Genomic DNA, 24,977 nt, shown 5'->3' on the forward strand with positions numbered 1-24,977 from the left:
TGCTAATGGCTTTGATTAAATCGCAGCACCGGTGGGAAGCGCACACAGGTCCTCCCTGCCAGGTGGCTGCTGCCAGGGCTCTGGGCAGCCACCACAGCCAGAGCATGGCCATGCTGAGGCACTGGCAGTGCCTGCACTGACTGCCTTGTTTCTTTAGCCAGATGAAAACTCCCTGGATTTCTCCTCTTGTATGCTGCGTCCGGGGATTAAAAACGCCCAAGATCTTGCCTGTGGAGTGTGCCTGCTGAACGTGGATTCCAGGAGCAAAGTAAGGATGATGAGCCCCTGGTGTTCAACTCTGGTTTCATTTACAGCTTGGACTTTCCTTTAGGCCTTGGGTGTATTTCAGTAAGAGCTCGTGGCTGTAATTTGGATCTGGAAGTGGCTAAGGCAAAATCTGACCCTAGAGGTGGGACTGAAGCAGTCCACATAAAGCTGGCAAAGGATCTGGAGAGCAAGTCCTGTTGAGGAGCAGCTGAGGGAGCTGGGGGTGTTCAGTCTGGAGAAGAGGAGACTGAGGGGAGACCTCACTGCTCTGTACAGCTCCTTGAAAGGAAGTTGCAGTGAGGTGGGGTTGGTGTCTTCTCCTTCAGGTGGTAGAAGGAGAGGAAATGGCCTGAAATTGTGCCAGGGGAGGCTTAGGGTGGAAAGGAGGAAAAACTTCTTTGCTGCAGGAGTGGTCAGGGATTGGAACAGGCTGTCCAGGGAGGTGGTGGAGTCGCAATCCCTGGAGGTGTTCAGAAATGTGTGGCCGTGGCACTTCAGGGACCCCTCCCAGTAGCCCAGGTTGCTCAGGACCTCATCCAGTCTGGCCTTGAACACCTCCAGGAGGGAGCAAATCTACGATTTTCTGATTCATTGGGCTTGGCCTGTGCCACAGGTGTGCACTAGGAGGTAAATTGTTCATGGTGGGGAATAAACTGGGGGCCTAGGACCCACCAGGTACATGTTTGTTAACATAAACATCTTGGAGTGACTTTTCCTTGTGAGGTGCATTCCCCAGGCTCACCAGGAAGGGGCTGTTGCAGTTAGTGGCGCTGGGAGGGAATCCCAGGCTAGGAGCAGAGGGCAGGCGAGCCCTTGCCGTGTGTCGGCAGCCTGCTGACTTTGTGGTTTCAACATTATTGCAGAATGAAGAGAAACCTGTGGAAGAGCTTCCTAGAAAAGTAGGACTCTGTCAACCCCCTGTGCTCTGTAGATCATTCTTGGTTGGGTGTGGAAGGCTGAAGTGTTGCAGTGCTTTCAGCTGTCATTCTCAACTGTACCAATCATGAATCCTTCTCTTTTAAGTCATTTCTCGTGACTGTAACACTCAATCTGATCAACTAACATGCTCCAGAGCCTCCCCTTTGTCTTGTCTGCATGCTTGTACCTGTGAATAGCTTCTGGGTTTGTGTTGCTCCTGTCGTGTGGTGGAAACTCCCTGCCCTGAGTTTCTGACTTCGTAGCTGTGTGTCTGTTGCAGGAGGTGTGTGTGGGGGGGGAGCTGTAGGGCTGGGTTGGGGTTTTTTTTTGCTACAAATATTGACTTTTGGCTGTTTGTAGAAGGCAGTGGCATTTTTAGAAGTCTCTGCAGGAAATCCAGGGGGTGGGGAATAGGGTTAGAATATTTGTTTTAAATAGGTAGCTGTGAAGCTTTGGAAAGTATCTCCTAGCAACAGAGAGGCAGACGTGCGGAGCTGGTCCTGGCTTCAGCAGCTCCTCTCGTAGAGCAGATTCAATTAACAGCAGCAAGTCCATCAAATTCAGCTGGAAATCAACACCTGCACCTGCCTGGAGCACAGCACTGTGGAACAAATGCAGTGGCTGTTTCCTGGCTGGCTAAACAGCTTTTAATCCTGTATGGGTATTGAGCAGAGCTGGAAGGGGCAGGGCATGACCCGAGGTGAGTTAGTGAGTCAGATCAGGTAGGATGCTGAGCCCATGGTCCCTCAGTATGGGGCATGACAGGCCAAGCAGGGGGTCAGGTGTGATGGGTGAGCTTTTGTCCACCTGCAAACACTCTGCAGGCTCAAAGCAAGATTTGGTTTTGAATGGGGTGGTTTGTTCAGAGTGGGAGGGAACTGCTGTGCCATTCTGGGCTGATACCTGTGCTGTGTCCATGATCTGCTCCAGTTCCAAGATCCTGGAGTGGGTGAGGCTGTCACATTTATTTCAGGGGAGACTGACACCTTTATTTCTTGTTGTTTCAGGCCTTTAATTCAGAAACAGATAACTTCAAGCTGGCATACGGAGGGCACCAGTACCATGCAAGCTGTGCGAATTTCTGGATCAACTGTGTGGAGCCAAAGCCTCCAGGTCTCATTCTGCCAGACCTGCTCTGAGAGCTGTTGCACTGAAGATGGAGAATTGGGTCTGGTAGTGCAGGACACTTGGGGTCAATTTGTGGTGTGGGGCCAGTGGCCAGGCTCAGGCTGTGGTGAGTGTGTGAAAGGCTGTGTCTGGGTTTCTGCAGCAGAATGGTTACAGCCAGGGGCACAGGCACCTGCCCATGAAGAATGTCACTTGCAAAGGGCCAAGGTGTCAGAAATCAACAGAAAAAAACATACTTTGGCCAAAAAAATTGCAGCATTTCAGCCTTCCCCAAGATGAAAGGGGGTCCCAGTCTGTAACAAGGCAGCCTGCTCACCAAGGGCATGCATCTTCAAAGGAGGGCAGAGCTTCCAGGGAAAAGCCAGGTGCTGGGCTGATTTGCATGGAAGTGACCACTGGGATGTTGAAGTCCATTTGCAAACAGATCCTTTCCATCATCTTTTCAGCCTGTGGACCTCTCCTTATTTGCTGCTATAGCATTGCAGTGCACGAGGCACAGCAACTTGCCAGGCAAACTGAATTATTGACTCTGAAGGAATGGGGCTGCAGAGCTGCTCTGTTTATACTTGCACTCCTCTGCTGGAGTTCATCCTGAATTCCTGGGCAGTGCTGGGGGATAGGACTGGGGAAAAGTGTTGACTGTTTTTCCCCACCCTGTCTGAATTCTTCAGCACAGGCAGGTGTGGTCTTTCTGTAAATATGGACAAACTCCTTCCTCAGCCTGGTCCTGAGCTGCCAGAATGATTTGCTGTCTGTCACCGGACCTTGGGCTCCCCTGCTACAGCAGCTCTGCTCCTGCCTGCATCCACCCAGATGTTTCCTTTCTGGACACAAATGTGCTTTTCTAGAGGGGCATTTCCTTTTCTGGACAGGAATGTGCTTTTCTAGGGGGTTGCCTGTGTGCAATTTGTGCAGCCTGCTGCTACCTGCACTCAGCTGTTGCTCTGACTCAGAGCTGGCAGCACAAGGTGGCCCCCAGCTCCTGCTGCAGGGGGTGTGGATCAGCAGTGAAAGCTGGTGGCTGCTTTTTGAAGCAGAGTGTCTTGCATCTGATGTGTTGTGGCTTATGGCAGCTCCCACGTTCTGTTGTGCCATCACCAATGTCCCTCCTACACCTGCAGTCCCTGATTCTCTCCTCAGCTCTGGCAGCAGGCAGCTGGGGACAGAGCTGTAACGTGGTAGGAGACTCAGAATGTCATGAGGAGACTCTTCTCACTCCAGTCAGTGGAGTGGTGTGTGTGTGTCAGGTACAGCCTGCTGCTTCCTTCTGGGATGTCACTGCTGCAGGAAATCTCCCTTCTCCCCACAGATACCAACAGCTTCCCCAGCTTACTCTTGCCTCCGTTGTGGTGATTTGGACTGGTGGTGATTTGCTGGAGTAGAAATTACAATGAGGAAAAATGATGCTGTCTGTTTAAAAAAAAAAGGGGGGGAAAGAGGCTTAGTTAGACTAAACTGTTAATTACAGCCAGTGAAAGAATCTTGGCTAACAGGAGTGCTGGGTGTCTGGCCCCTTATTTACACAAATTAAAGCAAATCTTCCTGCTGCCTGAAATTAGCTCATTCATAAACCAAGCAACTGGTGCCTGCAGTAGCAGGCTGGGGCTGACCACGTCACAGGTTTGTGTCGTTAGACAGCGACTGGCTGCCTTCTGTGGCCCAGTAATTAGCAAAGTAAGGGCAGTCACTTACTGCCTGCTCTCTGCTTCCTTTGCTGGGTGTGAAATAGTTCCTGCAGTAAGCATCACAGCCCGTGGCCACGAACTGCTTGCTGTCGTCATTTGGGGCTGCTGTGCCCATTGCCAGCACAGGTTTTCCCACGGGGCTTTGGGGTCTGCTGGGCACAGTCACCATTGCTGGCTTTTGCCTCCCGAGTTAGAGCAGCAGTGAAGTGTTGGCTGCCTCATCCTGCTGCTAGCGAGGGGCCCCCTCGAGTGGTTTGGAGTACCAGGCTGACGCAAACGCTGCTGCTTCTCAAATGCTATCTTGGGAAGAGGCAGTTTATTGTTAGCCTGGGCTCCCACCACAGCTCCTGAACACTCAGCTCGAGAGGGGGTTATTTTTATCTAATTAAAAGCAAATGCCACAAATCAGAGGCCACAACGTGAAACTTAAAGCACCCAGGAGTTCAGATGCGCCCCCAGCTCCACTGCCACCAGAACCTTCTGCAGTGCTGTGCTCCTTGTGCGTGGAGCAGCTGAGCTCTCTCGGAGGAAGCCTCTCTCCGAGGAATCCAGCGTGGCTCTTGGCCCATAAAAGGCAGGAATCGGCAGTGGTGGCTGCAGCAGAGCTCCCTGAGCTGCGACACTCCTGATCCCTGCAGAAGGAAGGGCAACAGCCTGCGAGTGTGGGGAGCAGGCAGCACTCGTGGGCGCTGGACACCTTTGCCTGGTGGGAGCACAGCAGACGGTCTGCATGAGGCCACCCTGGCAGAAGGCAGCGCACAGGGAGGATCAGTTCGCTTCCATCTCCTCCTCACTCCGGTGACTCACTGTGGCATTCAGCAGCATCTCAGCTGTGCGGCCCGGGGTTGGGCACTCAGTATCCAAGGTTACAGTTCCTGCCTGCAGTGCTCTGTGCCAGGGCCGCCCTCCCCTGCTGCCCCTGCACACAGCCTGGTGCAGAGTGCAGCTTTGGCCTTGCTGCTGCTGCTGGGATCCAGGGCTCCCGCTGCTTGTGGCTTTTGCTGGAAAAGGGAAGTGAGGCTTGGCTGGGGTTTTTGATGTGTTCTCTGAGCTGCCTTGGGGCTGCCCATGGCAGGTGATTTTTTTTTTTCTATCTATTTCTGTGCATTTAGAATTCTGAGAGATTCTCTGCCTGGTCATTTAATGTAGAGATGGCTTTTCCCAGCTGTATTCCTGGTGCTGCTCTGCTGTCTTTGTGTGTTGTGGTTTCTTTCCTGTGGGAGGTAGGAGCTATGTGGAGCTCCAGCCCCTTCCCCTGCCCATCTTTCACCATGTGTTGGCTCTAGTTTCTCCCCAGGCTTGCTGCTCCAAACTGGAGGTTATTTGTGGTGTGGGAATTATGCTCTGCACTTGACCATTCCTCTGGCTTTTCCTCCCTAGCAGCAGCTTCTCTCCCCCTGAGTTTGTTTGGAGCAGCTCCTTCCTTGAAGGTCCTGTAGTGTATATGGAGTGATAGTGAAATTCAACCTGAGGTTGAGAAGCTGCTCAGGAAAACCCAAGGAATATTCCAACTTCTAGTTAGCTACACATCAGATTATTTAAACCTGAAACAAAAGCTGCCTTTGCAATAGATGCTGCTATTGTACAAACTACTCCTTTGGTTTTGCTCTCCGGACCTGTATTTAATTCCAGTCCTCAAGGTTCAAATAGAAATGGCATCATTTTATGAAGAAAAGTGGTGGGAAACCTTCCCCTTCTATTGTGATTCTTTATTTGCCCTCTGGGCAGATGGTATTTCTCTTCTAGAAGTGGTTTTGCTGTTAGTAGTTGGTGCTGGTTTGGTCTGTGCAATGCTGGAGTCACTGCTGCTACTCCAATCCAGTAAGCAGTGTTGCTAATTGACTTCAGTGCATCATTTACCCCCTAATTCTTGCAATGATTTACAAATCCTGTGCTGAGATTCAAACCTCGTGTTCAATAAAGAGCTCAGTTCCTATCTGACCAGCCTGTGGAGTGTCTTGTGCCAGGGTGCAGCTAGAAGAAAATGCTTTTGCTGCTTTGCTCATCTGGGGCTTCAGAAGCTAAGGATTCTGAAACAGCTGCAAGGCACTGGGTGGGCTGTGAACAGGGTGAGACACTGGCACAGGTTACCCAGGGAGGCTGTGGATGCCCCCTGCCTCGAGGTGTTCAAGGCCAGGTTGGATGAGGCCTTGAGCTGCCTGGGCTAGTGGAAGTATCCCTGCCTGTGGCAGGGGGGGTGGAGCTGGATGATCTTCAAGCTCCCTTCCAACCACTTCCACGATGAGCCCAGTGATGGGAGCAGGTCATGGTGTCTTTGCCTAGCCCAAGGGCCAGCTTTGGTCAAAGCCATGCTCAGTCTCACACCACGTTCTTGCCATCAGGGGAGCCACAGCAGCACAGCTCTGGAGAGGAACCCAGCAGAAGTTTTTGTTTAATCTTTATTGATTTTATTTTTTTCCACAAGTATAGAATCTGATTTCAGTCAGATGCTACCGCAGCAGCCAGCAGCCTGCCTGCTCCTCCTTCAGAGATGCAACAGAGGACACGAAGGTCTCCTTGAGGAACAGACTTGCCTTGCTCTCCTGGGGTGGGCATCAGTTAGGCTTCAACCAAACCAGTCCTTGCCCCTCTGCAGAGAGGGGATGGACCTCCAGGAGGCAGCAGTGAAGGGCTTCTCCCACGCCTGAGGCTGGAGCAGTTCTCATCACACAGCACAAGGCAGAGCTGTCCCGGAGCAGGAGGTTGAACGGATGGCAGGTTTGTGGGCACAGCTCTGGAATGCAGCAGCACCTTGGGGACATCATGGAGTGATCCAGAAATAGGCTAAGGCAGATCACGACCGTACCTAGAGCTAAGGGACCAAGCAGATTTCACCTGCACCCAGTGCCCTGCCTGCGTGGCAGCAGGCACAGCCCCAGAGCCTCAGCAGTGAGCATGCACACAGCTCCCCACCCTGTTCCTTGGCTGTCCTGCGTGGGGAGGCTTCACCTCCTGCGTCTGACTCAAGATAACCTTTTTGGACAAGACCTCTGGATCCTTTCCACCCACAGCCACCACCGGTGGTGCTAAACGGACAGTCAGTCTGCGGTGTCTGTTTGTCAGACAGCAGGACAGTGACACCAGGTGTCAGTGTGCGCTGGAACTGCTGCCCTGGCATGGAATGAGGGAAATAAAAAGAGAAGATCTTGCGTTTATTGGAGCTGAATCACTCAGCCTGGGCTGGTGGCCGACAGGCACTGCCTGGCTTCTCTTGGCTTTGTTTGGTTTACTTCTGGGTTTTTTTTTTGTCTGTTTTTTCTCTTCACTTTGAATACAGGTTAGGAGCTGACTAAGGACCTCACACACTATATACTGAGAGTCACTACAGCTGTTAAAGAAAACACCAGCACTAGCACCACACCCCTGCACTCCTGCCCTGCCTGGCCCGTGGGCAAACCCAGTGCCAGGAGGCTGGAGCTCGCTCCGTGCTGGCACCGCTCCCTAAGCCACTACAGAGTTGTGCACGGAAGCAAAGCAGCGAGGAGCAGGCAGACACCCAGGGCAGGCCACACCGTGTGGTGCTCAGCGGTGCTGCCAGCGCCTCCCAGACCTCGCGCCTGGGACACTAAGACTGACTGAGAAGGAAAGGGAGGCTCTAGGAAAGGAATTGACTCATGAGAGGACTTCATTCAGCTAAATCAGAGAAAGGCAGATGGGGGAATCCCTGCGGAGAGAAACGCTTGGAAGGGGACCGTTGGCCTTGCAGGTCGGTGAGGTGAGAAGTAGTTGAGGTTCTGCTGTATGGCACAGAACCAAGGTTGGCTGTAGGAGGAGAAGGGGACGGCTCCAGCCTGGTCTGCTCAGACCAGCGCGTCCCTTCCATTGTGCTTCCTGCCTGCAGTCCCATTAAATTCCCCAGTAAGGCATCAGGGGTCTCCGTTCTCTCTCGTAGAGGTCTGGGATGATGCCGTATGGTGTCTGCACCATTTTAACCGTGGTCTTCCCAAAGAGCTTCCTCTCGTAGTCTATCAGTTGCCTCCAGAAGCCCACGTTGGGGCGTATCACGGGGCGCCGCGATTTCACCCAGTTGTAGGCCTCGAAGAGGGTCACCTTGTGGTACTTCATCAGGTAGGCGATGCAGAGCGTGGCCGACCTGCTGACGCCGGCGGCGCAGTGCACTAAGGTGGCACCGTGCTTCCGCGCCACGCTGTTGATCTTGTCGGCCACGCTGTCGAAGTACAGGGAGATGGGGGCGTTGGGCATGTCAGCCAAAGGCACTTTCACGTACTCAAACTGGGGCCAGTTGAAGTTGGGGATCTCGATGGTGGCGTTGATGATGCAGGTGATGCCCCGGGACAGGAGCAGGTGCCGGTTGGAGGCGACGCTGCCCCGGCTCAGGTACAGCGAGGGGGTGATCTGGGCGATGCCCCCGAGGGCACCTTCAGAAAGCATTCGTGGAGCCATCAGAGTTCTCGGGAGGGAGTTGTGGCTTCTGGAGGTCATGGAGGATCTTGTCACTCACGCTTCCATTATGGGAAGGGACCCGATGGAAGGATTGTCTGGCCTGGTGGTGCTGGGACAGAAAGAGCTTCCTCTGTCTGGTCACTGCAAAACACAAGCAATGCCATGTGAGTGGGGCAGCTGCCTGGTGCCACCAGCCCTGTGCCAGGGAACAGGGAAACACTACTTGCCCTCCTACAGCCTGGACAGCCTCTAACTGGCAACGTTCTGTGGGGCAAGGTGGTGCTGGCTTTGCACAGTGCTTATTAGCATGGGGGCCCCGGGCAGTGCTTGGACAGATCCTAACCAAAAAGTCTCCCAGCCTAATTAGCTCCAATTACACATCGAGGGCTTAGGCAGCCTGCCCATGGGCCCTGACAGCAGCTAACCTGGATCAACACGTGGAGGATTAGCTACACCACCTCCATGCTCAAAAGCAGCAACTGCACAGCTGGCCAGAGTCCAAAGGGATGGTGAGAAACAGCTTACCAGGGCTAGGTGTAGATGGCAGGCATGGAGCTTGCCCGGCCTGCTGCCCAGAGCCACCCTTCTTTCTTAGGTAGGTGCAGGGCCCTGCCAAAGCGCAGGCAGCGAGCTGCCCATTAGGCGAGGCAGTGAATCATGTCCACCCAGCTCAGCCATCGGTCCCCAGCCAGGCTGGGCAAGTGTGGAAAGAGTGACCTGGTTATGTCAGAGCTGCCAGTGAGACCAAAGAGGCCGGGACAAGGGAGGCTCTTTTCCTGTTGCCTGAATCACTGCTTTACACTGTGGGCAAAGGCTTCACCTGCCTGATCCACGCATCCGGGCTGGATGCCCTCTTCTCTTCTCCCTTTAGGACTCCTGCAAAGGAGAAGCTGCGAGCAAGGGGCTGAGTCCCACAGCATTACCAATTTGCCAGTCCCTTTTAGCTGTGGATTCTTCAGCTAGAGATAGGCCACGGAAGAGGCTTTGGTCAGCACTGGCAGGAGAGTCCCCAGTCTGCCCAAGTAGGTCTGAGCCCACCAAAGCGTCAAGAGTGGAGGGGATCTGGAGGATGCTCAGCTCCTTGGGTGTGGGGGTGTCTGTTCCTCCAGCAGTTAACTCCAGATCAGAGAGTCCTCAAAGGGCTGAAAGATCCCAGCTGGAGCCTCCTCAGTCCTGACACCAGAATGCAGCCATCTGCACCCTGTGCCCCAGGACACACTGTCAGGCCTCAGCAGCAGCTGATAGAGCTACCAGCAGATTTTCTGGCACGGCCTTGTGGTATGGTAACCTAATGAGCACAGCATGGCCTCCTCTGTGGCTTGTTCCCTGCTGGCAGCTACTTGAGCAGCTCCTGAACCCATGGGCCCAAAGCGCTGGTGCTGCAACTTGAGTTCATGCCCTAACAAGAAGAGCTTTGCTGCAGCTGTGAGCACTCAGCTTCCCCTGCAGACAGCCCCGCCACCGCAGGCACCCAGCTGGAGCAGCAAGGGAAGGCACAGACACAGGGGGAAAAAGTTCTTGGAGCAGGGACAAGTCCTGCTCTCAAAGATCTATTCCTGACAACACAGAGGACTCAGACACTTACACTTGGTAGCAAACTCCTGTCCAGATCACCACTGGGCGCAGGGAAGCTGTGGGCTGCTGAAGCTGAGGTGTCTCATAGAGCGTGTCCAACACTGAGCTGGGGAGAGAAGAGAGCACGGGGCTTGGGAGACCCAAAAGGGACACCAGGCAGCCCCTTCTGCATCAGCTATGGTAAAGTCACACACTCGAGGTGGCCAAGAGCTGGCAGGGAGGTCACCAGCTTCCCTGCCAGCCCCTTAGGGAAAGATGGAGGGGAAGCCACTGGCTGCTGACATCATAATGCCACTAGTCCTTGCCAGCACAGCATTCAGTCATGGCAGGCCCAGAAGAATCTGAGGCTGTCACTGAAGTCATGGCTCAAAGAAAAAAAAAAAACAACCAAAAAGTTAGAACAGCTGAAGGAATTCATTTGCTCCAGCTTCCCCTGTAGCAGCCACCAAGCCACTTGGTCTCAGGCAGCTGGTGCAGGTCTGCGTGTCTTCTGCCTGTGCCCAAAGCAAGCTCCTGGGAGTCCCTCTGCAAGGGCACTGCTGGAATTCCAGGGACAAATGGGAAGGGTGGAGATGGGCTGAGGGAAGGCAGAGCTGCTGTGCCTGGCAGGTCTCGGTGCTCGGACAGGCTGCATGGCATAGTGGCTGGCCAAGGGGGCTGGCACAGTTGTGGCGCTGGGCTGCCGGGCAGCAGGGCGTGTCAGGAGGCTCTAGAAGGAGCTGGGGAGCTGAGACAAGCTGGCTGGAGGCCAAAGGACAAACCCAAACGTGATTTTTAATGCCACACCTCCAGTGAGGGCTGGGAAACCTTAGAGGAGGGCGACCTGCAAATGTGCAGCAGGAGAGGCTTGCAGCACCTTGCTCTGCTCACCTGCAGAGAGCCGGCTGGCACCTCTGGGAGCAGGGTAGCAGCATGCCTGCCTTACCACACAAACCAAGGCACCCAAAGCTCAACCACAGCGAGGCTCTGCCCTGCTGCTGGGGGCTCAGCACACTCATGCCACATCCACGCTGTTGCACCTGGGCTGCGACTACTCCCCACGGGGCCTCTGAGCGCTTCTCGGAGCAGTTTGGGAAAGGCTTTGCTGCTTTCCATAAAGCGATTCCTGTTTGCAGGCAGCGACTTATCCCGGCATTTGCATCTGACAGGCCGGGCTGGCTCTGCAAACTCTGCCGCCGCCGGGCTGGCAGCAAACCGCCCGCGCAGCGCAGCCACCGGGAGGGCAGCGCAGGGCAGCCTGGACGCAGGGGCAGGCGGAGCCGCGGGGTCCTGCTCCTGGGAAGAGAGGGGCAGCACCCGGGAGGCACCAAGCTGTGCCACCTCTGCTCGCTGTGGGCAGCAGCGGCGGCGCGGGGTGGATTTTGAGCCCCTGCGAGTCGAGTGCCCGCAGTGCCATGTCCCAGTTACCTTCCCGGGGCTCCGCACGGCTGACAGCGGGCAGCGCTGCCTCGGCTGGCAGCAGCACAGCTCCTGTCGGGAGGGGTTCAGGCTCATTACATAAGCGAGGGGTGAGGCTGCGGTGCCGCCAGCCCCAAGCCCTGCACCCAGGCTGCTGGCCCCGGCGGGCAGCAGAGGCGGGGGGCAAGGCTGCGGGAGAGAGGCAGGTGCCAGCGTCCCTCCCGCGGTCACGGCTCTCGCAGCAGGAGCTGGCTGGGATGCCACCGACTGCGACACGTCTCAGGCATGTGACAAAGCCACACTCCTCCTGCCCACACATAGCAGCCTGAGCAGCTGCTGGCTTGCAGGGAGCCTGGAAATGAAAAGGGCCTCGTCTGCCGCGGAAGGCAGAGGCTGCCTGCTGGGTGCGGTGCCTTGGATGACGATGAGGAAGCATCAACAGCCCCGCAGGTGCAAGCCCTCGTCTGTCTGCACCTTCTCCTAACCCTCCTGCCTGGCCACGGGCAGCTTCATAGCCTTACTGAATGGGTTGGGTTGGAAGGCACCTTAAAGATCATCCAGCTCCAACCCCCTGCCATGGGCAGGGACACTTCCACCAGCCCAGGATGTTCAAGGCCTCATCCAGCCTGGCCTTGAACACCTCCAGGGAGGGGGCATCCACATCCTCCCTGGGCAACCTGTGCCAGTGTCTCCCCACCCCCACTCCAAAGAATTTCTTCCTAATCTCCAGTCTAAATCTGCTCTCTTCCAGATCAAATCCATTGCACCTCATCCTGTCACTACAAGCCCTTCTAAGCAGCCCTTCCCCAGGTTTCTTTTAGCCCTTCAGATAGTGGAAGGCTGCTCTTAGGTCTCTCTAGAACCTTCTTTTCTCCAGGCTGAACAGCCCGAATGACAGAGCCTAACCTAAAGTCTGCTCTTTCACTCCTGTCAAACTCCTTTTGCCTTTCTCAACACCTTCCCTTTCCCCTGCCCTGTCCCTGCTGTAACCCAACACTGCTGCCGGTCACACAGGAGTTTCCCCCATTGTACTGGGGCAGAGAGAGGAAAAGGGTGAAAAGGCTCTGCTTGGTCCTTGCTGCGCCCAGAGAAATGAGAGAATAATAGCAGAAGGGGGAGTGAAGCACACACAAAGCCCAGCCCTGTTGTACCTGCACAGGACAGTGGCAAAATGGGCATGGGGAGAGCTGCTGGCAGTGGGTCCAGCTCTGCCTTATGGAGTGACAGCTCAGACAGGGATGGCTGCACCCAGTGGACACCATTTCACATGACAATGACCCTCACCTCTCCCATTTATTCCTGGCTTGAGTTTCTGAGCAGGTGCATGGGCTGGGGTGGTCACACAAGCCTGAAGTCAGGGTTCTTGAGGACACTTGTCCCCACATGTCACCCTGCAAAGAAGCTGTGGGTGCTCCCACTGCATCCAGGCTGCAAGATGATGATGATGGGAGATGTCACAGGGTGAGGGGACAGAGCCAGGGCTGGCTCTAAAGAAGCAACCAAAAACCACCTCCCAAAGGACATGAGAAGTACTTGTGGCTTCCTGCAAAGGGCTGAAATTCCCAGCGGGTGCAGTGTGATCCTCTGGGCAGACTGGTGCTGGGCTGGCAGCAACCAGGGATTCCTGCCACTGCATCCTTGTCTGCAGAGCTGCCCCCAGTTAACACATAACTGATCTTGCAACAGCCCTGAGCCACAGCAAACCTCTTCCCAGGCTCTGCCTTGGGCTCCCCCATGCACAGAGACCAGTTGCAGCCACCTGCTCACCCTGCTAGGAAGGGCTGGGACCTCTTTGGGTGACAGGGGGTCCCTGGCCCTGATGACACAGAAGTGGGACTGGTGCAGCCTCCTCAGCAGACTGGTGGGTTCTGCATAATTAGGGATGGGGAAAACGAGAGGGTAATTACAGCCCGGAGATGACTCTGGCCTTCAAAGGCTCCAGCTCCTTTCCACACAGCTCTCAGCCAGCAGGGTCCCAAGCACAGGTTTGCAGTGAGGTGACACTTCTCCAGCTCCTGCCATGGCCAGAACCTCGTCCTGCACCCACCAGAGAGCACTCCCCTGCTCTGCCACGCTTCTCATTTGAGCATCACATGAGGTTCTGCTGTACCTTGAGGTTAAGCTGCATGGTTCACCTGCAGCTGGGTCAGTTGGAGAAGGGCAGATGCCTTCTGGTAGCTACTGCCATGGAAGGCTGGTGGTTGGGGCCCACACAGGGCTGGCCAGTTTGATACTGGCTGATACCCAGTGCGCAGGTTTCCTGGCACCAGAGCAGCTCCTCTCCAGACAAGAGGGTTTCAGAAGCAACACAACACCTCTGATCTCCTGGTTTGTGTAGCAGGTGCTCCAGTCCCTCGGGTTGCTGCTGGCAATGCTCATGGCTCTGTTCTTCCAAATCCTGTCATAGCTGGAGTTTGTTTCCTGCTTTCATCCCTGGGAATGTGGTCCTGCTAACAAGGGCTGAAATTCCCACAGGAAAGCATTCCTGGTTGCTCCCAAGAAAGTCTTTAGAGAAGCTCTGAAAGCTGAGAAGGCAAACAGGCAGATGTTAGCTCAGCAGGCTGTGACCTCCAGGGCAGCAGGGAGAGCCTTGCTTCTTGGTCTGTACACAACAAATTGCCAGGTCTGAGCTTCTGCTTCCTTATCCTGCTGCTGGGTGGCTTCCTGATCCTTGGGTTGCATTCTTCTAAGGGCTCCTCTGGCTTGAGAGCAGAGGCTGTGGCTCCTTCCTGAGGGACTCAAGTAGGACTTTTGTTTGGTGGTGGATTGGACGTCAGTGATGTGGCAACGTGGCTGGTACCTGGCAGTGGCAAAGGCATCTCCCAGGCCCTTCTGCCCCTGGGCCATGTGAAGCTCTGCAGCCAGCTCAGGGGTGGGGAGGGATGGCAGGTCCTGCCCTGACTCTGATGCTGCTGGCTGGGTGCCCCTGGCTCTCTGGCAGCCACTCTGCTCCTCCTGCCCTAACGCTGCCCAAAGGACCGTGGCTGAGCAGGGCATCCTTGGCGCAGTGCAGAGGGCAAGGCTTGGGAGGTGCTCAGCAAGTTTACTGCGTGAGGAGGACGAGGGGAGCTGATAGAGCACAGACCCCAGCACCCCTGGTTTCACCCCCAAGTTACAGTTTTGTCTGTAACTGGAAACAGCTTTGTGTGCTGGGTGTGTGGAACAAACGGGTACTGAAGCCTTCTCCCCCTTCCCAGGAGAGGGAAAGTTATTCATTCATTTCGGAGATGACAAATGCTCCCTAATGCTGCAGCAAAGAGCAGAGTCAATATTGCAGGCGCTGAAGGAAGGAGCCTGCTCAGGGCTCTTCCTAGCCAAGCTGAACAGCAAATTGCTTCAGAAATGGTCTTGGAGGACAGCATCTGAGATAAATGTCAGTGGAGAGCACAAACGTAGCCGTGCTCAGGGTCAGGCCTTGCTCGTGCAGAGCCCATGGCAGTCTGAAGTGAGCTCAAGGCCAGGGGTGCTGCAGCAGCGACCACAGCTCTGTGCCCGCTCCACTGGGGTCTTTGCCTTCCTGCCTCTGGCTGTGGCGGATGCGCTCCTGAGGCTGCCACAGGCTGCTCTCCGTGTGTGGTGCACAGCCACCAGCACATCATCTTGATGAAAGGGACGAGCAGTTTGGGTTTGAAGCAGAACAGAAGGAAGGGGAAGCAGGAGGGGATGGTTCGGGCTGTGACCGAGCCCTGATTGATTCCTGCTTGCAGCCTGCATTACCCTCTCAGGCGAGCACAGGATGGAAGCTGTCAGACGTTAAACCAAGACAATCATCTGTCTGCTCTGGCAGGCCTGGCTGCTCCTCAGCACACAGCACTGCTGGGGTTCCCACCCTGGCAAGAACACACTGGGGTCACTTCCCAGAGGTTTCGTGGTGCATTCCAGCCTTGACTCCCCTTCAGGAGAGAAGCTGACAGGGATTAGCTGCGAAGGCTGCCAGGCTCCACGACCCCAGACCTATCAGGTTCAGCCCATAGCACAGTGTCTGGTTTCTCCCAGTGCAGCCCTGCCTCCTCCATACACCTGGACTGGGACTGCTCCCACGACCTGAGCCAGCTCTGCAGGCTGCAGGGCTGATGAGCCCTCACCAGCCTGTCCCAGCCTGCTGTGACGCTGCCTTTGGAGAGGTGACAGCAGACACTCCTGCGTCACAGCTCATCTCCTTCCACGGGCACCGCTGGCATGCCAGGTGCTCTGGGCAGGCCTGGGGAAGGCCAGGACTTGGCAAGCCTCACCCGGCTGCCTTCTGCAGCCCAGGAGCCACATCCTCACTCCTACAGCTAGTCCCTGCTCATGCTGCAGGCACAGCAATCAGCCCCGGTCTGTGACCAGGCTGCTGAGGTTAATACACTGAACAGACTCAAGAGGGGTTAACGAGCGACTGCAGAAGGCATGGGTAGCATTGCAAGCATTTCCAGACCATCAGGGCATGCCTTATGGTTGGCACCTTCTAAATCAGCCCAGCTGACAAGCTCCTGAGTGTCTAGCAGCACTCTGCCAGTCTCTCAGCCCCTCCTCACACTGTGAGCCAAAGCCTGGCTCCCTGAGCTGCTGCTCTCCCAGCACCAAAGGAGCGGGAGAAAAAACAGGAGTACTGAGGGTTCTGTCAGGATGCTGCCTGGCACATGGGCCAGGCTGCCTGCATGCCTCTGCCAGGCAGGGGAGGGCAGCGCCAATGACTCTTCATGCATGCTGCCACTATCTCCTCCTTAGTGAGGCAGCAGAGCCTGCCCACAGGCACCTTACCCACTCCCTGCCATGCAGCCACCCCCATCTCACTGCTCTGGAGTGGGAAGAGGCAGAGCTGCTTCCTCTCTGCTTGACAGCTGGATCCTGCCAGCTGTGAGCCAAAGCACTTGCCACGGGGAGAGCTGCTGGCAGGGACGGAGCCAGCCTGGGAGCTGGTGTTTATCAGTTCCTCCATGATAGGGTATCAGCCACTCTGCTCTGGGCACAGCTTCCCACATCAGGGTTTTAGGCAAGGGAAACAACCCTCCTGTCCCTGGGAGGCAGGGCCCCACTTACCCTGTCTGATGGAGTGCACAAAAGGCTCCCTGAAATCCAGAACTAAGCCTTCAGGAGGCATGAAGAGGCTCCTACAGTTATATGCAGCCTCATTCTGTAGTCTGCTGAACACCAAGGGCTGGTTTTGAACCCCAAGTGGAGATATCATCTGTTCTGGAGCACTACAGCTCATTTTGGTGCCAGCTGATGGCATCTGGATTGCAAGTGGAGTTTAGAAAAGCTGCCCTGCTCCATCCCCTGCTCCCTGTGTCTGAGGTTACCCTGGGGGGACACAGAGAGGCACAGAGACCTGGTGTGTTCGCTTGTGTGTGACCCTGCTGGGAGCAGGGCTGCTCGGCTGCCACCACGGGGCTCATCCGGGTCTGTGCTGGGGGGGAGTTGTGCCTCTTGCTTACATGGCAGCAGTTCTGTGCTCTGGCCTGTCCCTGCCAGCCCACTCAAAACCCATAAAAATCGAAGGCAGCTGCAAATTAACTGCAGCGTGCCCTGGAAGCCGTCTGGTGTTTCCATGCTGACGCTCACCAGGACCTTCCCAGGGGCACTGCCAACTGATGCAGACCTGCTTATCCAGGAGCTCTCAAAGCCTGATACCCCCAGTAAACCAGTGACATACCCCTCCCACCCCGCTGGAGGAATCCAGGCTGGCAGGAGCTGCTCATGCCTTCCAAAACCAGGCAGTGGTTCACCACCGGACAGTAAAAGCAGGAAGCAAGAGCTGAAGGGAGAGCAGCAAGAAAGCAGGATGAGAATGGGCTGGTCTGCTCAGCAGCAGCTGTAAGGAATGAGGTCACCTTCCGAGGACATCGATGGGGTTGCTTAGGGTAACAGGGAGGGAGGCCAATTTTAATCAATTAGTTGGAAACCAAGTTTCCAGGCAGGAGCAAAACGCTTCCCGTGCAGGCAGCAAGGGGCCGGCACCCTGCACCCCCATGGGCAGCTCCAGCTGCTCCAGGCTTGGGGAATGGGACTCTCCTCAGCAGAACAACACTGAGGACATCCAAATGGCCTCTGTGAACCAAGTCTCCTGCCTGCCCCATGAGCTCTACTGGGCCTCTCGCCAAGGGGAAGGGACCCACAGCCACCCTCTGTGTTGGGGGTGGCTGGAAGAAGGCAGATTGACATTAGAGATCATGAGGAAATTCTTTAGAGTGAGAGTGGGGAGACACTGGCACAGGTTACCCAGGGAGGCTGTGGATGCCCCCTTCCCTAGAGGTGTTCAAAGCCCAGCTGGATGAGGCCTTGAGCAGGGGGTGGAACTGGATGATCTTTAAGGTCCATTCCAACCTAAACCATTCTGTGGTTCCATGTAGACAGATGCAGAAATTAGATCTCAGCAGCCCAGGTACCCCAACCTGCCTAGCTGTGGGGCACCAGTGAGCACGACAGCACCTGTTGAGCCTTGCTGCTGGGAAAGTAAAACCTAAAACCTGCCTGAGTGTTGTTATTCCTTTTTCAAGTGGGGAGTAGCCCTGTGAGACTGCCCCATGAGCTGGTGCTAGGGAGTGCTCTGCAGGCACCACAGCTGGGGCAGCTCCCCACCCCCGAGCCCTGTCCAAGGCAGGCTGGGCACTGTGTTTGCCTTCCACTTTGAGGCTTCATTTCCATTCAGCTGGGGCTGCTGCTCAGAGACTTCTCAGTTATTTTCAAATGCCAGAGCCCAGTCTGCTAGACATCAGCATTTGATTGCATTGTGGTCGCTCAAGATGTCATTCTTTGAAGCAATAAATTAGTGCTGGTTGTGTACCCGGAAAGGGAAGGAGGAGCTGGGGGAAGCTCCTGTCCCTGCTTTGAGGAACTGCAGAAAACCACCCTGGAAGTTAGGTCCTGCTGTAGTGGCACAAAGCTTGGAAGGTTTCTCTGCTGCACTGATGTGTGGGGAGAGCAAAGCTGCTCCCAGTACCCAGTGCTGTGTGGCGAGCGACAGCAAAGCTGCTTGCCTTGCCCAGAGACTTTTCCCCCACTCCTCACCCCTTACTTCTGCCTGGATGTGCAGCTATGCCACGTGGATGGCTCCCTGAAACAAAGTTGGTACCAGGCTCTCAACACAGAGGTCGGTTTGAGGCTTTCTTGTGTAGGCTTCTGCATCTCTTCCCTCCCCGCGGCCCAGGGTAGACAGACACACCCCTCGTACATTTGTCTCACTAGAGCAGCAGGAGCTCTCTGTCTCCTCCGCTCTGCGATTCCAGCTGGGATCAGGTATTAAGCCCTGCAAATGTCAGTATAGCCTTGACCAACAAGGAAGCAGTGCCAGAGCCTGGAGCAGACCCCACAGAGCAGCGAGGGCTTGGATGAAGTCCCTGGGATTTCACCTTTCCCTCTGGAGGGAGGCTGGGATATGCATGCCCCCGTCCAGGAGCCCTCAGGGGCAGGAAGGACAGGCAGAGCTGCACCTTCACTCCTTCTAGGCATAGACCCCTTCAAACCTGCGGCATTACCGCTCCCTCCTGCCGCCCACCAGGGTCACGCTAGCCACGCCACGGCAGCGGGTGGCTGCCGGTGGGAACGGCACATTCACCCCAAACTGGGAGGCTCTGGTTTCCATCGCTCGGGATCTGGAGCGCTACAGAGTCTGTCCCAGCCACGGGGAGGGCGGCACACACCAAGGTGGATGGAGAGGCCTGGAGGAGGAACCCGCTGCCTGGCAGGGCAGGGGTGGCAGAGCTGGTGTATCCCAAGGGAAAACAGTGTTTTGTCGGGGCTAATCCTTCCAGCATTCCTGCGGCCGCGGCGCTAGGGATAAACCGAACTTGCAACTCGGTATTAGGACATCTGTCAATACTCGGCGCTTCAGAATAAAAGACTCATTTGCCGCCCAGTCGAACAGGTTATAACCCTGCCCAGCCTCCCTGCAGCCAGTCGCCGCTCATCGATCGCTGCCCTTGCCCGGCGCAGCTGCCCCGGAGCTGAGTCAAGGGCCAGGCACGCTCGGAGGCCAAGCGGCCGCGGGCATGCGGCGGCCCCGGGCTGCCCCAGCGCCGGCGGTGCCAAGGGCGGCCGGCACCCGGTGGGCAGCAGCCAGGGCACGCCGCCCCGCTCCGGCACCGCCACGGCCGCGGCGTGGGCTGAGCCCTGTTTCCACATCGAGGAAACACCCGAACCCTGCGCGGGGCTCTCTTCTGGTGTGGATCCGAAGCGAACCCCTCTCTCTCCAGCCTGGGGTTCAACCACCCGTGAGGGGCTTTTGGCCCAGTCCTGGTCTTCTGGGCACCTCCTAGTGGAGATGCCCTGGTGGGCTGCACCGTCCCACCACAGCCAGCACTATTAGGGTTGGGCTCGATGATCTTAAAGGTCTTTTCCAGCCTAAGCCAGCCCACGTTCCTAGCTCCAGATGCACAGGACCGCCCCGACCCTAGCAGTGACCACGGCGAGCGCCTCCGGGACCGCATCCAGCCCCTCTGCACCGGGGGGACTGGCCCGTTCCCCGCTCGGTGTGGCGCGGGGCACACCCCCGTGAGGATGAAGACGCCGAAAGGTTGGATCAGATAATCCATTAAGTCCCTTCCAACCTGGCACTGACTCTGTGCTGAGGGGAGGCAGCGCTGCCAAGTCCGGACGGGCAGAGCCGAGGCCGCGCTGAGAGGCTGGCCAGGGGTCCCCCAGGCAGAGACCCCCGGAGAAGAGCACTTCAGGGCATAATTTAGAGCGGCGAGCTGTAAGCACGGCGGAAGCGGCGCTACAGCGGCGGCGAGACGCGGCCGCTCGGGCCCCCCCTCCCCGGCTCCCCCTCCGCGCCCGCCCCGGCTCAGGCCCCTGCGGGCTCCGCGCTCCCCGGCCCAGCTCTTACCATGGCTCCGCGACGACAACTCCACACTCCCTCACGGGGCGGCGGCGAGGCAGGACTTTTATCGGGGCTCCGTCTCTCCGGGGCTGCCACCTGACCGCGGCGCTGCCGGGGCCGCCCTCCGCCCGCCGAGCCGCGGTTACCAGGCTACGGCGGGGCCCGGCCCGCCCGGCTCTGCCCCGGGGCGGAGGCAGCTGGCGGCCGGCCCAGCCTTAAAGGGGCCGCTGCCCGACGGGGACCGGCCCGAGGGTCCCTCTGGGGACAGAACGTTGTGTGGGGACAAGTGGGGGCCTCTGTGGGGGTTAAGCCAAGTGAGGGTCCCTGCTGGGACACGAGGGTGTATGAGGACAAGTGGGGGTCCCTCTAGGGACATGATGGCATGTGTGGATGTGTGTGGGGAGGTCCCCGGGTGTATGGGGACCAGTGGGGATCCCAGCGGGGACATGGTGATGTGTGGGAACAAGCGGAGGGCTCTGTAGGAACGGGAACAAGTAGGGGTCCCTGTTGGGACATGGCAGCCCCGGGACAAGTGGGGGTCCCTACAGGGCTCAAGTCAAGTGAGGGTCCCAGTGGGGACATGATGGTGTGTGAGGACAAGCGAAGGTCCCTGTAAGGCCGTGGCAGTGTGTGTGGACAAATGGAGGTCCCTATAGAGGCGTGACAGGGGCCCAATGGAGACGTGGCCAGTTCCACGATGGGGTGGGGTCCCTGCTAGGAGTGGGACATGTTCTGTTCCCACGGGGACTCTCATAGTGTGTGGGGACAAGCGGAGGTCCCTTTGGGGATGAGGATGTGCCAGAGTCCCTGTGGGGACTGGGGAGTGCCCAGTGGGGAGGGAGACAGCCCTTGGAGAGAGAGCTGAGTCTGTGTTTTGTGGATTCAGGACATGGCCAAGCCACAGCCTCTGCTTTGTCCTTTCCCCTCCCTGCTCTGAGAACCGCGGTAAAGGAAAGAGGCTGGACCGGGCTGGTCCCATGGCTGGTCTCTTGTCAGGGACAGGGTCCGCACGAAGGGATAGCATGAGCAGGGGGATCCGAGTTTGACTGGAAACTGTCAGGCTAAGGTGGGAGGAAGGGTCTGCTCCCACCACAACACTGGCTGGCAGTGGGGAGAGGGAGGAGGAAGGCAGCCCCCAGGTTAACCCCCCGGCTGCTGGAGCGAAGCACTGGAGCCTTGTCCTGCCTTTTTTCGGTTCCTGCCTTTGTTGTCGCACGTTCAGACCGAAATAGCTGAAAAAAAAAACCCTAGTGGGAAGCTTCCTCTGCCCCGAGCCCTCCGGTCTGTGTCTCCCTTCAGCAGGTTTCATGACTCAGCAGCCCAGATGGAACCATCCCTCACAGCCCTCAGCACCAAATCTGTTTATTGCTCCAGAGGCTGTTTTTCCAAGAGCCTCTCAGCTCTCTAACAGCCAGGCTCTTCCCCACAGCCCTGCCTCTCCCGCCAAGGCTCTCGTCACACTGCGCACGGAGGTGGGCGAGGAGCAAAAATAGACAAATTAAGCAAACCTCAAAAGGCCAAAAAAAAAAAAAAAAGAAAATGTAAGCTCGGCTCTGCAAGCTCAGGGTTTGCTTTGCCTCCGCGTTGCATCAGCTCTCCTCCTCTCTGCTGTCTTCCTTGGAGCTGCACCCTCGCAGGGGCAGAAGCGAACCCCTGGGTGATCTCAGCTCTGCTGACAAGCTGAGAGGCAGCTGAACCTCCTGAGATGCTTCCTCAGGAGCTGGGATGGAGGGACCATGCCCTTGGCTTGGGGCTCAGAGTCCTTGCAGTACAAGCCCGGGGTGGTGTTGTCCGTGGACAACGTAGGGAAGGATTGGGATGGGTTCTGGGGAGGCAACTTCAGCAAAGTTTCCTCCCCAAGCATCTAAACCCCCCATTTTCCATTTTCTGACAATGAATAAGTGAGAAACAGGCTCTTGCCAAGCCCTAGGCCACTTGTCCCCTGTGATTCTTTGCTCACACAGCAGCGGATGGGTGTTTTAAATGCTGCTCTAAGTTCTGCTTTTGACCTTCGCCCTGCCAGGAGCTCTGTGTGTTTCTAGCGTGTGTTGGAGGATGCAAAGGGGGAACCTGGGAGGTCTTTGACCCAAGGACGCAGCAAATGCTGTGGGTACAGGAGCTGAAAGGAGCTGTCAGCTCCTGCCCACACTCGGCCCCTGGCTTTGAGCAAGAGCGGGGAAGGGAGGGCCTGGAGGTGCCTGGTGGGTGCTGGAGGGGCCAGGAGGGTTTGATCTGGAGGCAGGGGGCGTGTCGGGCAAAAAGTGCTTTCTCAGACACCTGTTGCCCTCTGCCCTGGCATGGGGGGGCAGCGATGCCTCCGTGAGGCCCCCTGCGGCAGAGAGAGGCAGCCTGTGCTCCCGTCAAGCTCTGCCCAGGTTGTGTGGAGTGGTAGCATCTCTCCTGTTAGGCAGACTTCATGCTGTGGGCAGGCTTCCCCTCACACTTCCCATAGGATGCATCTCTTGGAAGAGATACAAAGGCTGTGCTGGGACAAAGATGCTTGAAGCAGGATCTGACTCTCTCAGTGACGCCCCACGGTGCTTTTAGGAGTGATGGAACTGGAGTGGCTCAAACTCATCCTACCCCAGCCCAGCCTTGCAAATCCCCTGCCTGGTGTGCTGGGGTGAGCTGGGCAAGGTGCAGTCCTGGGCACATTCCTGAAGGATGAGTCCAGCCCGCAGTCCATTAGCTGGTCGTTAGGGCTATTAGGTTAATCACCGGGTGTTTTCCTGCCACCTCTGTGATCAGCTGTGAGGGTCAGGCTGCTCGGTGTGGAGCAGGTGGCTGCGTTCCACACAGGCGTGGCACTCCTGTGCAGGGATCTGCCACCATCCATCCATCCATCCATCCATCCGTTCTCTCCAGTTTCCATGGCTACATCAGAGTTTACTCTTCCCCTCCCTCGGCCGCCTGAATGGGCGTGATGCAAAAAAAGGTTCCTGCGTGATGCAGAAAGCCCAGGGCCGTGGGACCTCCTGGGTTGTACATCCCAGAGGATCAAACCGCAGAGCAACAGGCACTGACCAGCCCAGCAGCACTTGCAGCCCAGCCCAGCGGCACCTTTGCGTGGCTCAGGAGAGCTGTGACAGTTCTGAGGTGCTGCCTTCTCCTGCTGACGGCAGCAGGGACCCGGGGGAGGCTGCGAGTGACCTTCTGGGGGTAAATGCGGGCGCGGAGCCATCGGCCGCCTGTCGGTCGATGCGAGGTGACAGCGCGGAGCAGAGATCCCCGAGCAGGCGCTCAGGCTGTGCCTCGCTAATGGGGGAAAACAAAACCCGAGCTCTAGGTCACCGCCTGCCATTCAAGTGGCCGAATGTGGGTCGCTGGAGGGCTCGCTGGGGAGGGAGGGGGCAGGGCAATGTCAAGGCAGCCGATTTCGGGTTGCTTTTCATCCACGTGAGGAGCAGAGGGGGTCTCATATCCCAGCCCACTGCCAAGCTCCCCAGGCTGGAGGAGATTCTGGCTGAGGGGCTCCCAGGACACGGCTGGGTGAAGGGTGTGTGACTCCAAACCCACGGGAGCTCTGATTCACAGCCCGGTGCGGGAAGTGTTTCCATAGCCCAGGTGTGTTTTGGCTGTGAGGAGCCACCCCTGCCAGAGGCTTAGTCACCGCTGGGGCAATCCTCAGAGCTCACTGCAGCAGCCCAGGTGTCGCCCCTGTGCCTGGCTGGTCTGTGTAGAGGGGACCACTGGCCCCCCAAGGCCAGTGGTGCCTCTGCTGTCCCACCTGATGGGCCCTGTGAGCTCTGCAGGGTTGTGAGCAGCAGCTCCACTTTGTGCTGGTTGCACTGGGGGGGCTGCCCTGTTGCCTCAAGCCCCTTGTTAGTAGGGGAGCAGAGATGGTGTGGGTTGTGTTTCAGCAGCTCCTTTGGCGAGACACAGGACACAGAAGGGTGCTGGGGTGCTGCTGGGGCTCAGGAGGGTGAGGTGAGCTTCCCCCGTGCCCTGGCGTGCTGAGTCACAGGGCTGTCAGCTGTGTGCCATGGCATGTGTGCCACGGTGTGTGTGCCACGGCGTGTGTGCCTCCTGCCTGGGCAGCCACCGCCGCTTTGCATCCTTCCCTGACCCTCTCCCTGTGCCCCAAGGACAGGCTCTGTGGCCAGGCAGGGAGGCAAAGGCTGATGGCCTGGCTTGGCCTGGCAGCTTGGCCTCCCCAAAGGTGCCCACTGCTCCTTACACTTCCCCCATGGTAGCTTCTTCCTCCTCATCAAAGCCATGCATCACCAGCTGCCTCCTGGGCAGCCAAGCTGAGGTCAAAGAATCATGGAGGTATTTGGGTGGAAGGGACCTTTAGGGATCATCCAGTCCAACCCCCTGCAGTCAACAGGGTCATCTACAGCTTAAACAGTGTGCTCAGACCCCCGAACAACCTGACCAGGACTGTTCCAGGTCTCTGCCCCATCACAAGGCCCTCAGACATCTCCATGAGCCCAGCCTGGGTGTGCCCCTGCAGAGCCTACCCCAGCAGTGCGGCTCCGAGCTCCCCATCGCCTTCAGTGGGCAGGGCTGGGGAGTGCTGGTGCCTGCAGAAGCTGGTTCACGGAACACTGACTGCAGTCAGGCTGTGCAAAAGAAACGAGATGTCAGTGATTGCATGGAAAGGTCAGGGGATGCCAGGCTGCTTTCTCAGGTGTAAAAGGTGATCCTCCTGATGGAGCAGCTGCCGCCTAACAGCTCTGGCGCCACGGGGTCTCAAGACAGAGGGCACCCTGTGTGCTCTGAGCTCATGCTTGACCCCACATCTGGGTTTCTCATGCTTTCTCCTTCTCTGTTGTTGCACGTTGTGTTCCCACATGGTCTTG

The 24,977-nt window shown here is 57.1% G+C and overlaps 2 protein-coding genes across 9 annotated transcripts in view; one reads left to right on the forward strand and one right to left on the reverse strand.

Annotated features, from left to right (window-relative positions):
• The window catches only part of SYNRG (synergin gamma), a 46,121-nt gene extending 40,182 nt beyond the window's left edge, over nt 1-5,939 (forward strand). For 5 of the 8 annotated variants that reach the window (XM_064166489.1, XM_064166493.1, XM_064166495.1 and 2 more), the window contains 3 exons: nt 158-268; nt 1,131-1,166; nt 2,193-5,939. In XM_064166489.1, coding sequence (XP_064022559.1) covers nt 158-268; nt 1,131-1,166; nt 2,193-2,324 — 279 coding nt within the window. In that variant the 3' untranslated portion in view covers nt 2,325-5,939. The remainder of the gene's footprint in view (nt 1-157; nt 269-1,130; nt 1,167-2,192) is intronic. The other 3 variants (XM_064166490.1, XM_064166499.1, XM_064166498.1) reach the window with 1 other exon arrangement.
• Nucleotides 5,940-6,383: 444 nt separating this feature from the next.
• On the reverse strand, nt 6,384-20,341 carry DUSP14 (dual specificity phosphatase 14). Its single transcript, XM_064166500.1, has 3 exons — nt 20,182-20,341; nt 9,988-10,083; nt 6,384-8,543 (listed from the first exon to the last, which is right to left on the reverse strand). The coding sequence occupies exon 3, from the start codon at nt 8,439-8,441 to the stop codon at nt 7,845-7,847; it is 597 nt and encodes a 198-aa protein (XP_064022570.1). The 5' UTR covers nt 8,442-8,543; nt 9,988-10,083; nt 20,182-20,341; the 3' UTR covers nt 6,384-7,844.
• Between the last annotated feature and the right edge of the window lie 4,636 nt (nt 20,342-24,977).

Source organism: Pogoniulus pusillus, chromosome 27, assembly GCF_015220805.1.
Source record: "Pogoniulus pusillus isolate bPogPus1 chromosome 27, bPogPus1.pri, whole genome shotgun sequence".
Lineage (NCBI taxonomy): Eukaryota > Metazoa > Chordata > Aves > Piciformes > Lybiidae > Pogoniulus > Pogoniulus pusillus.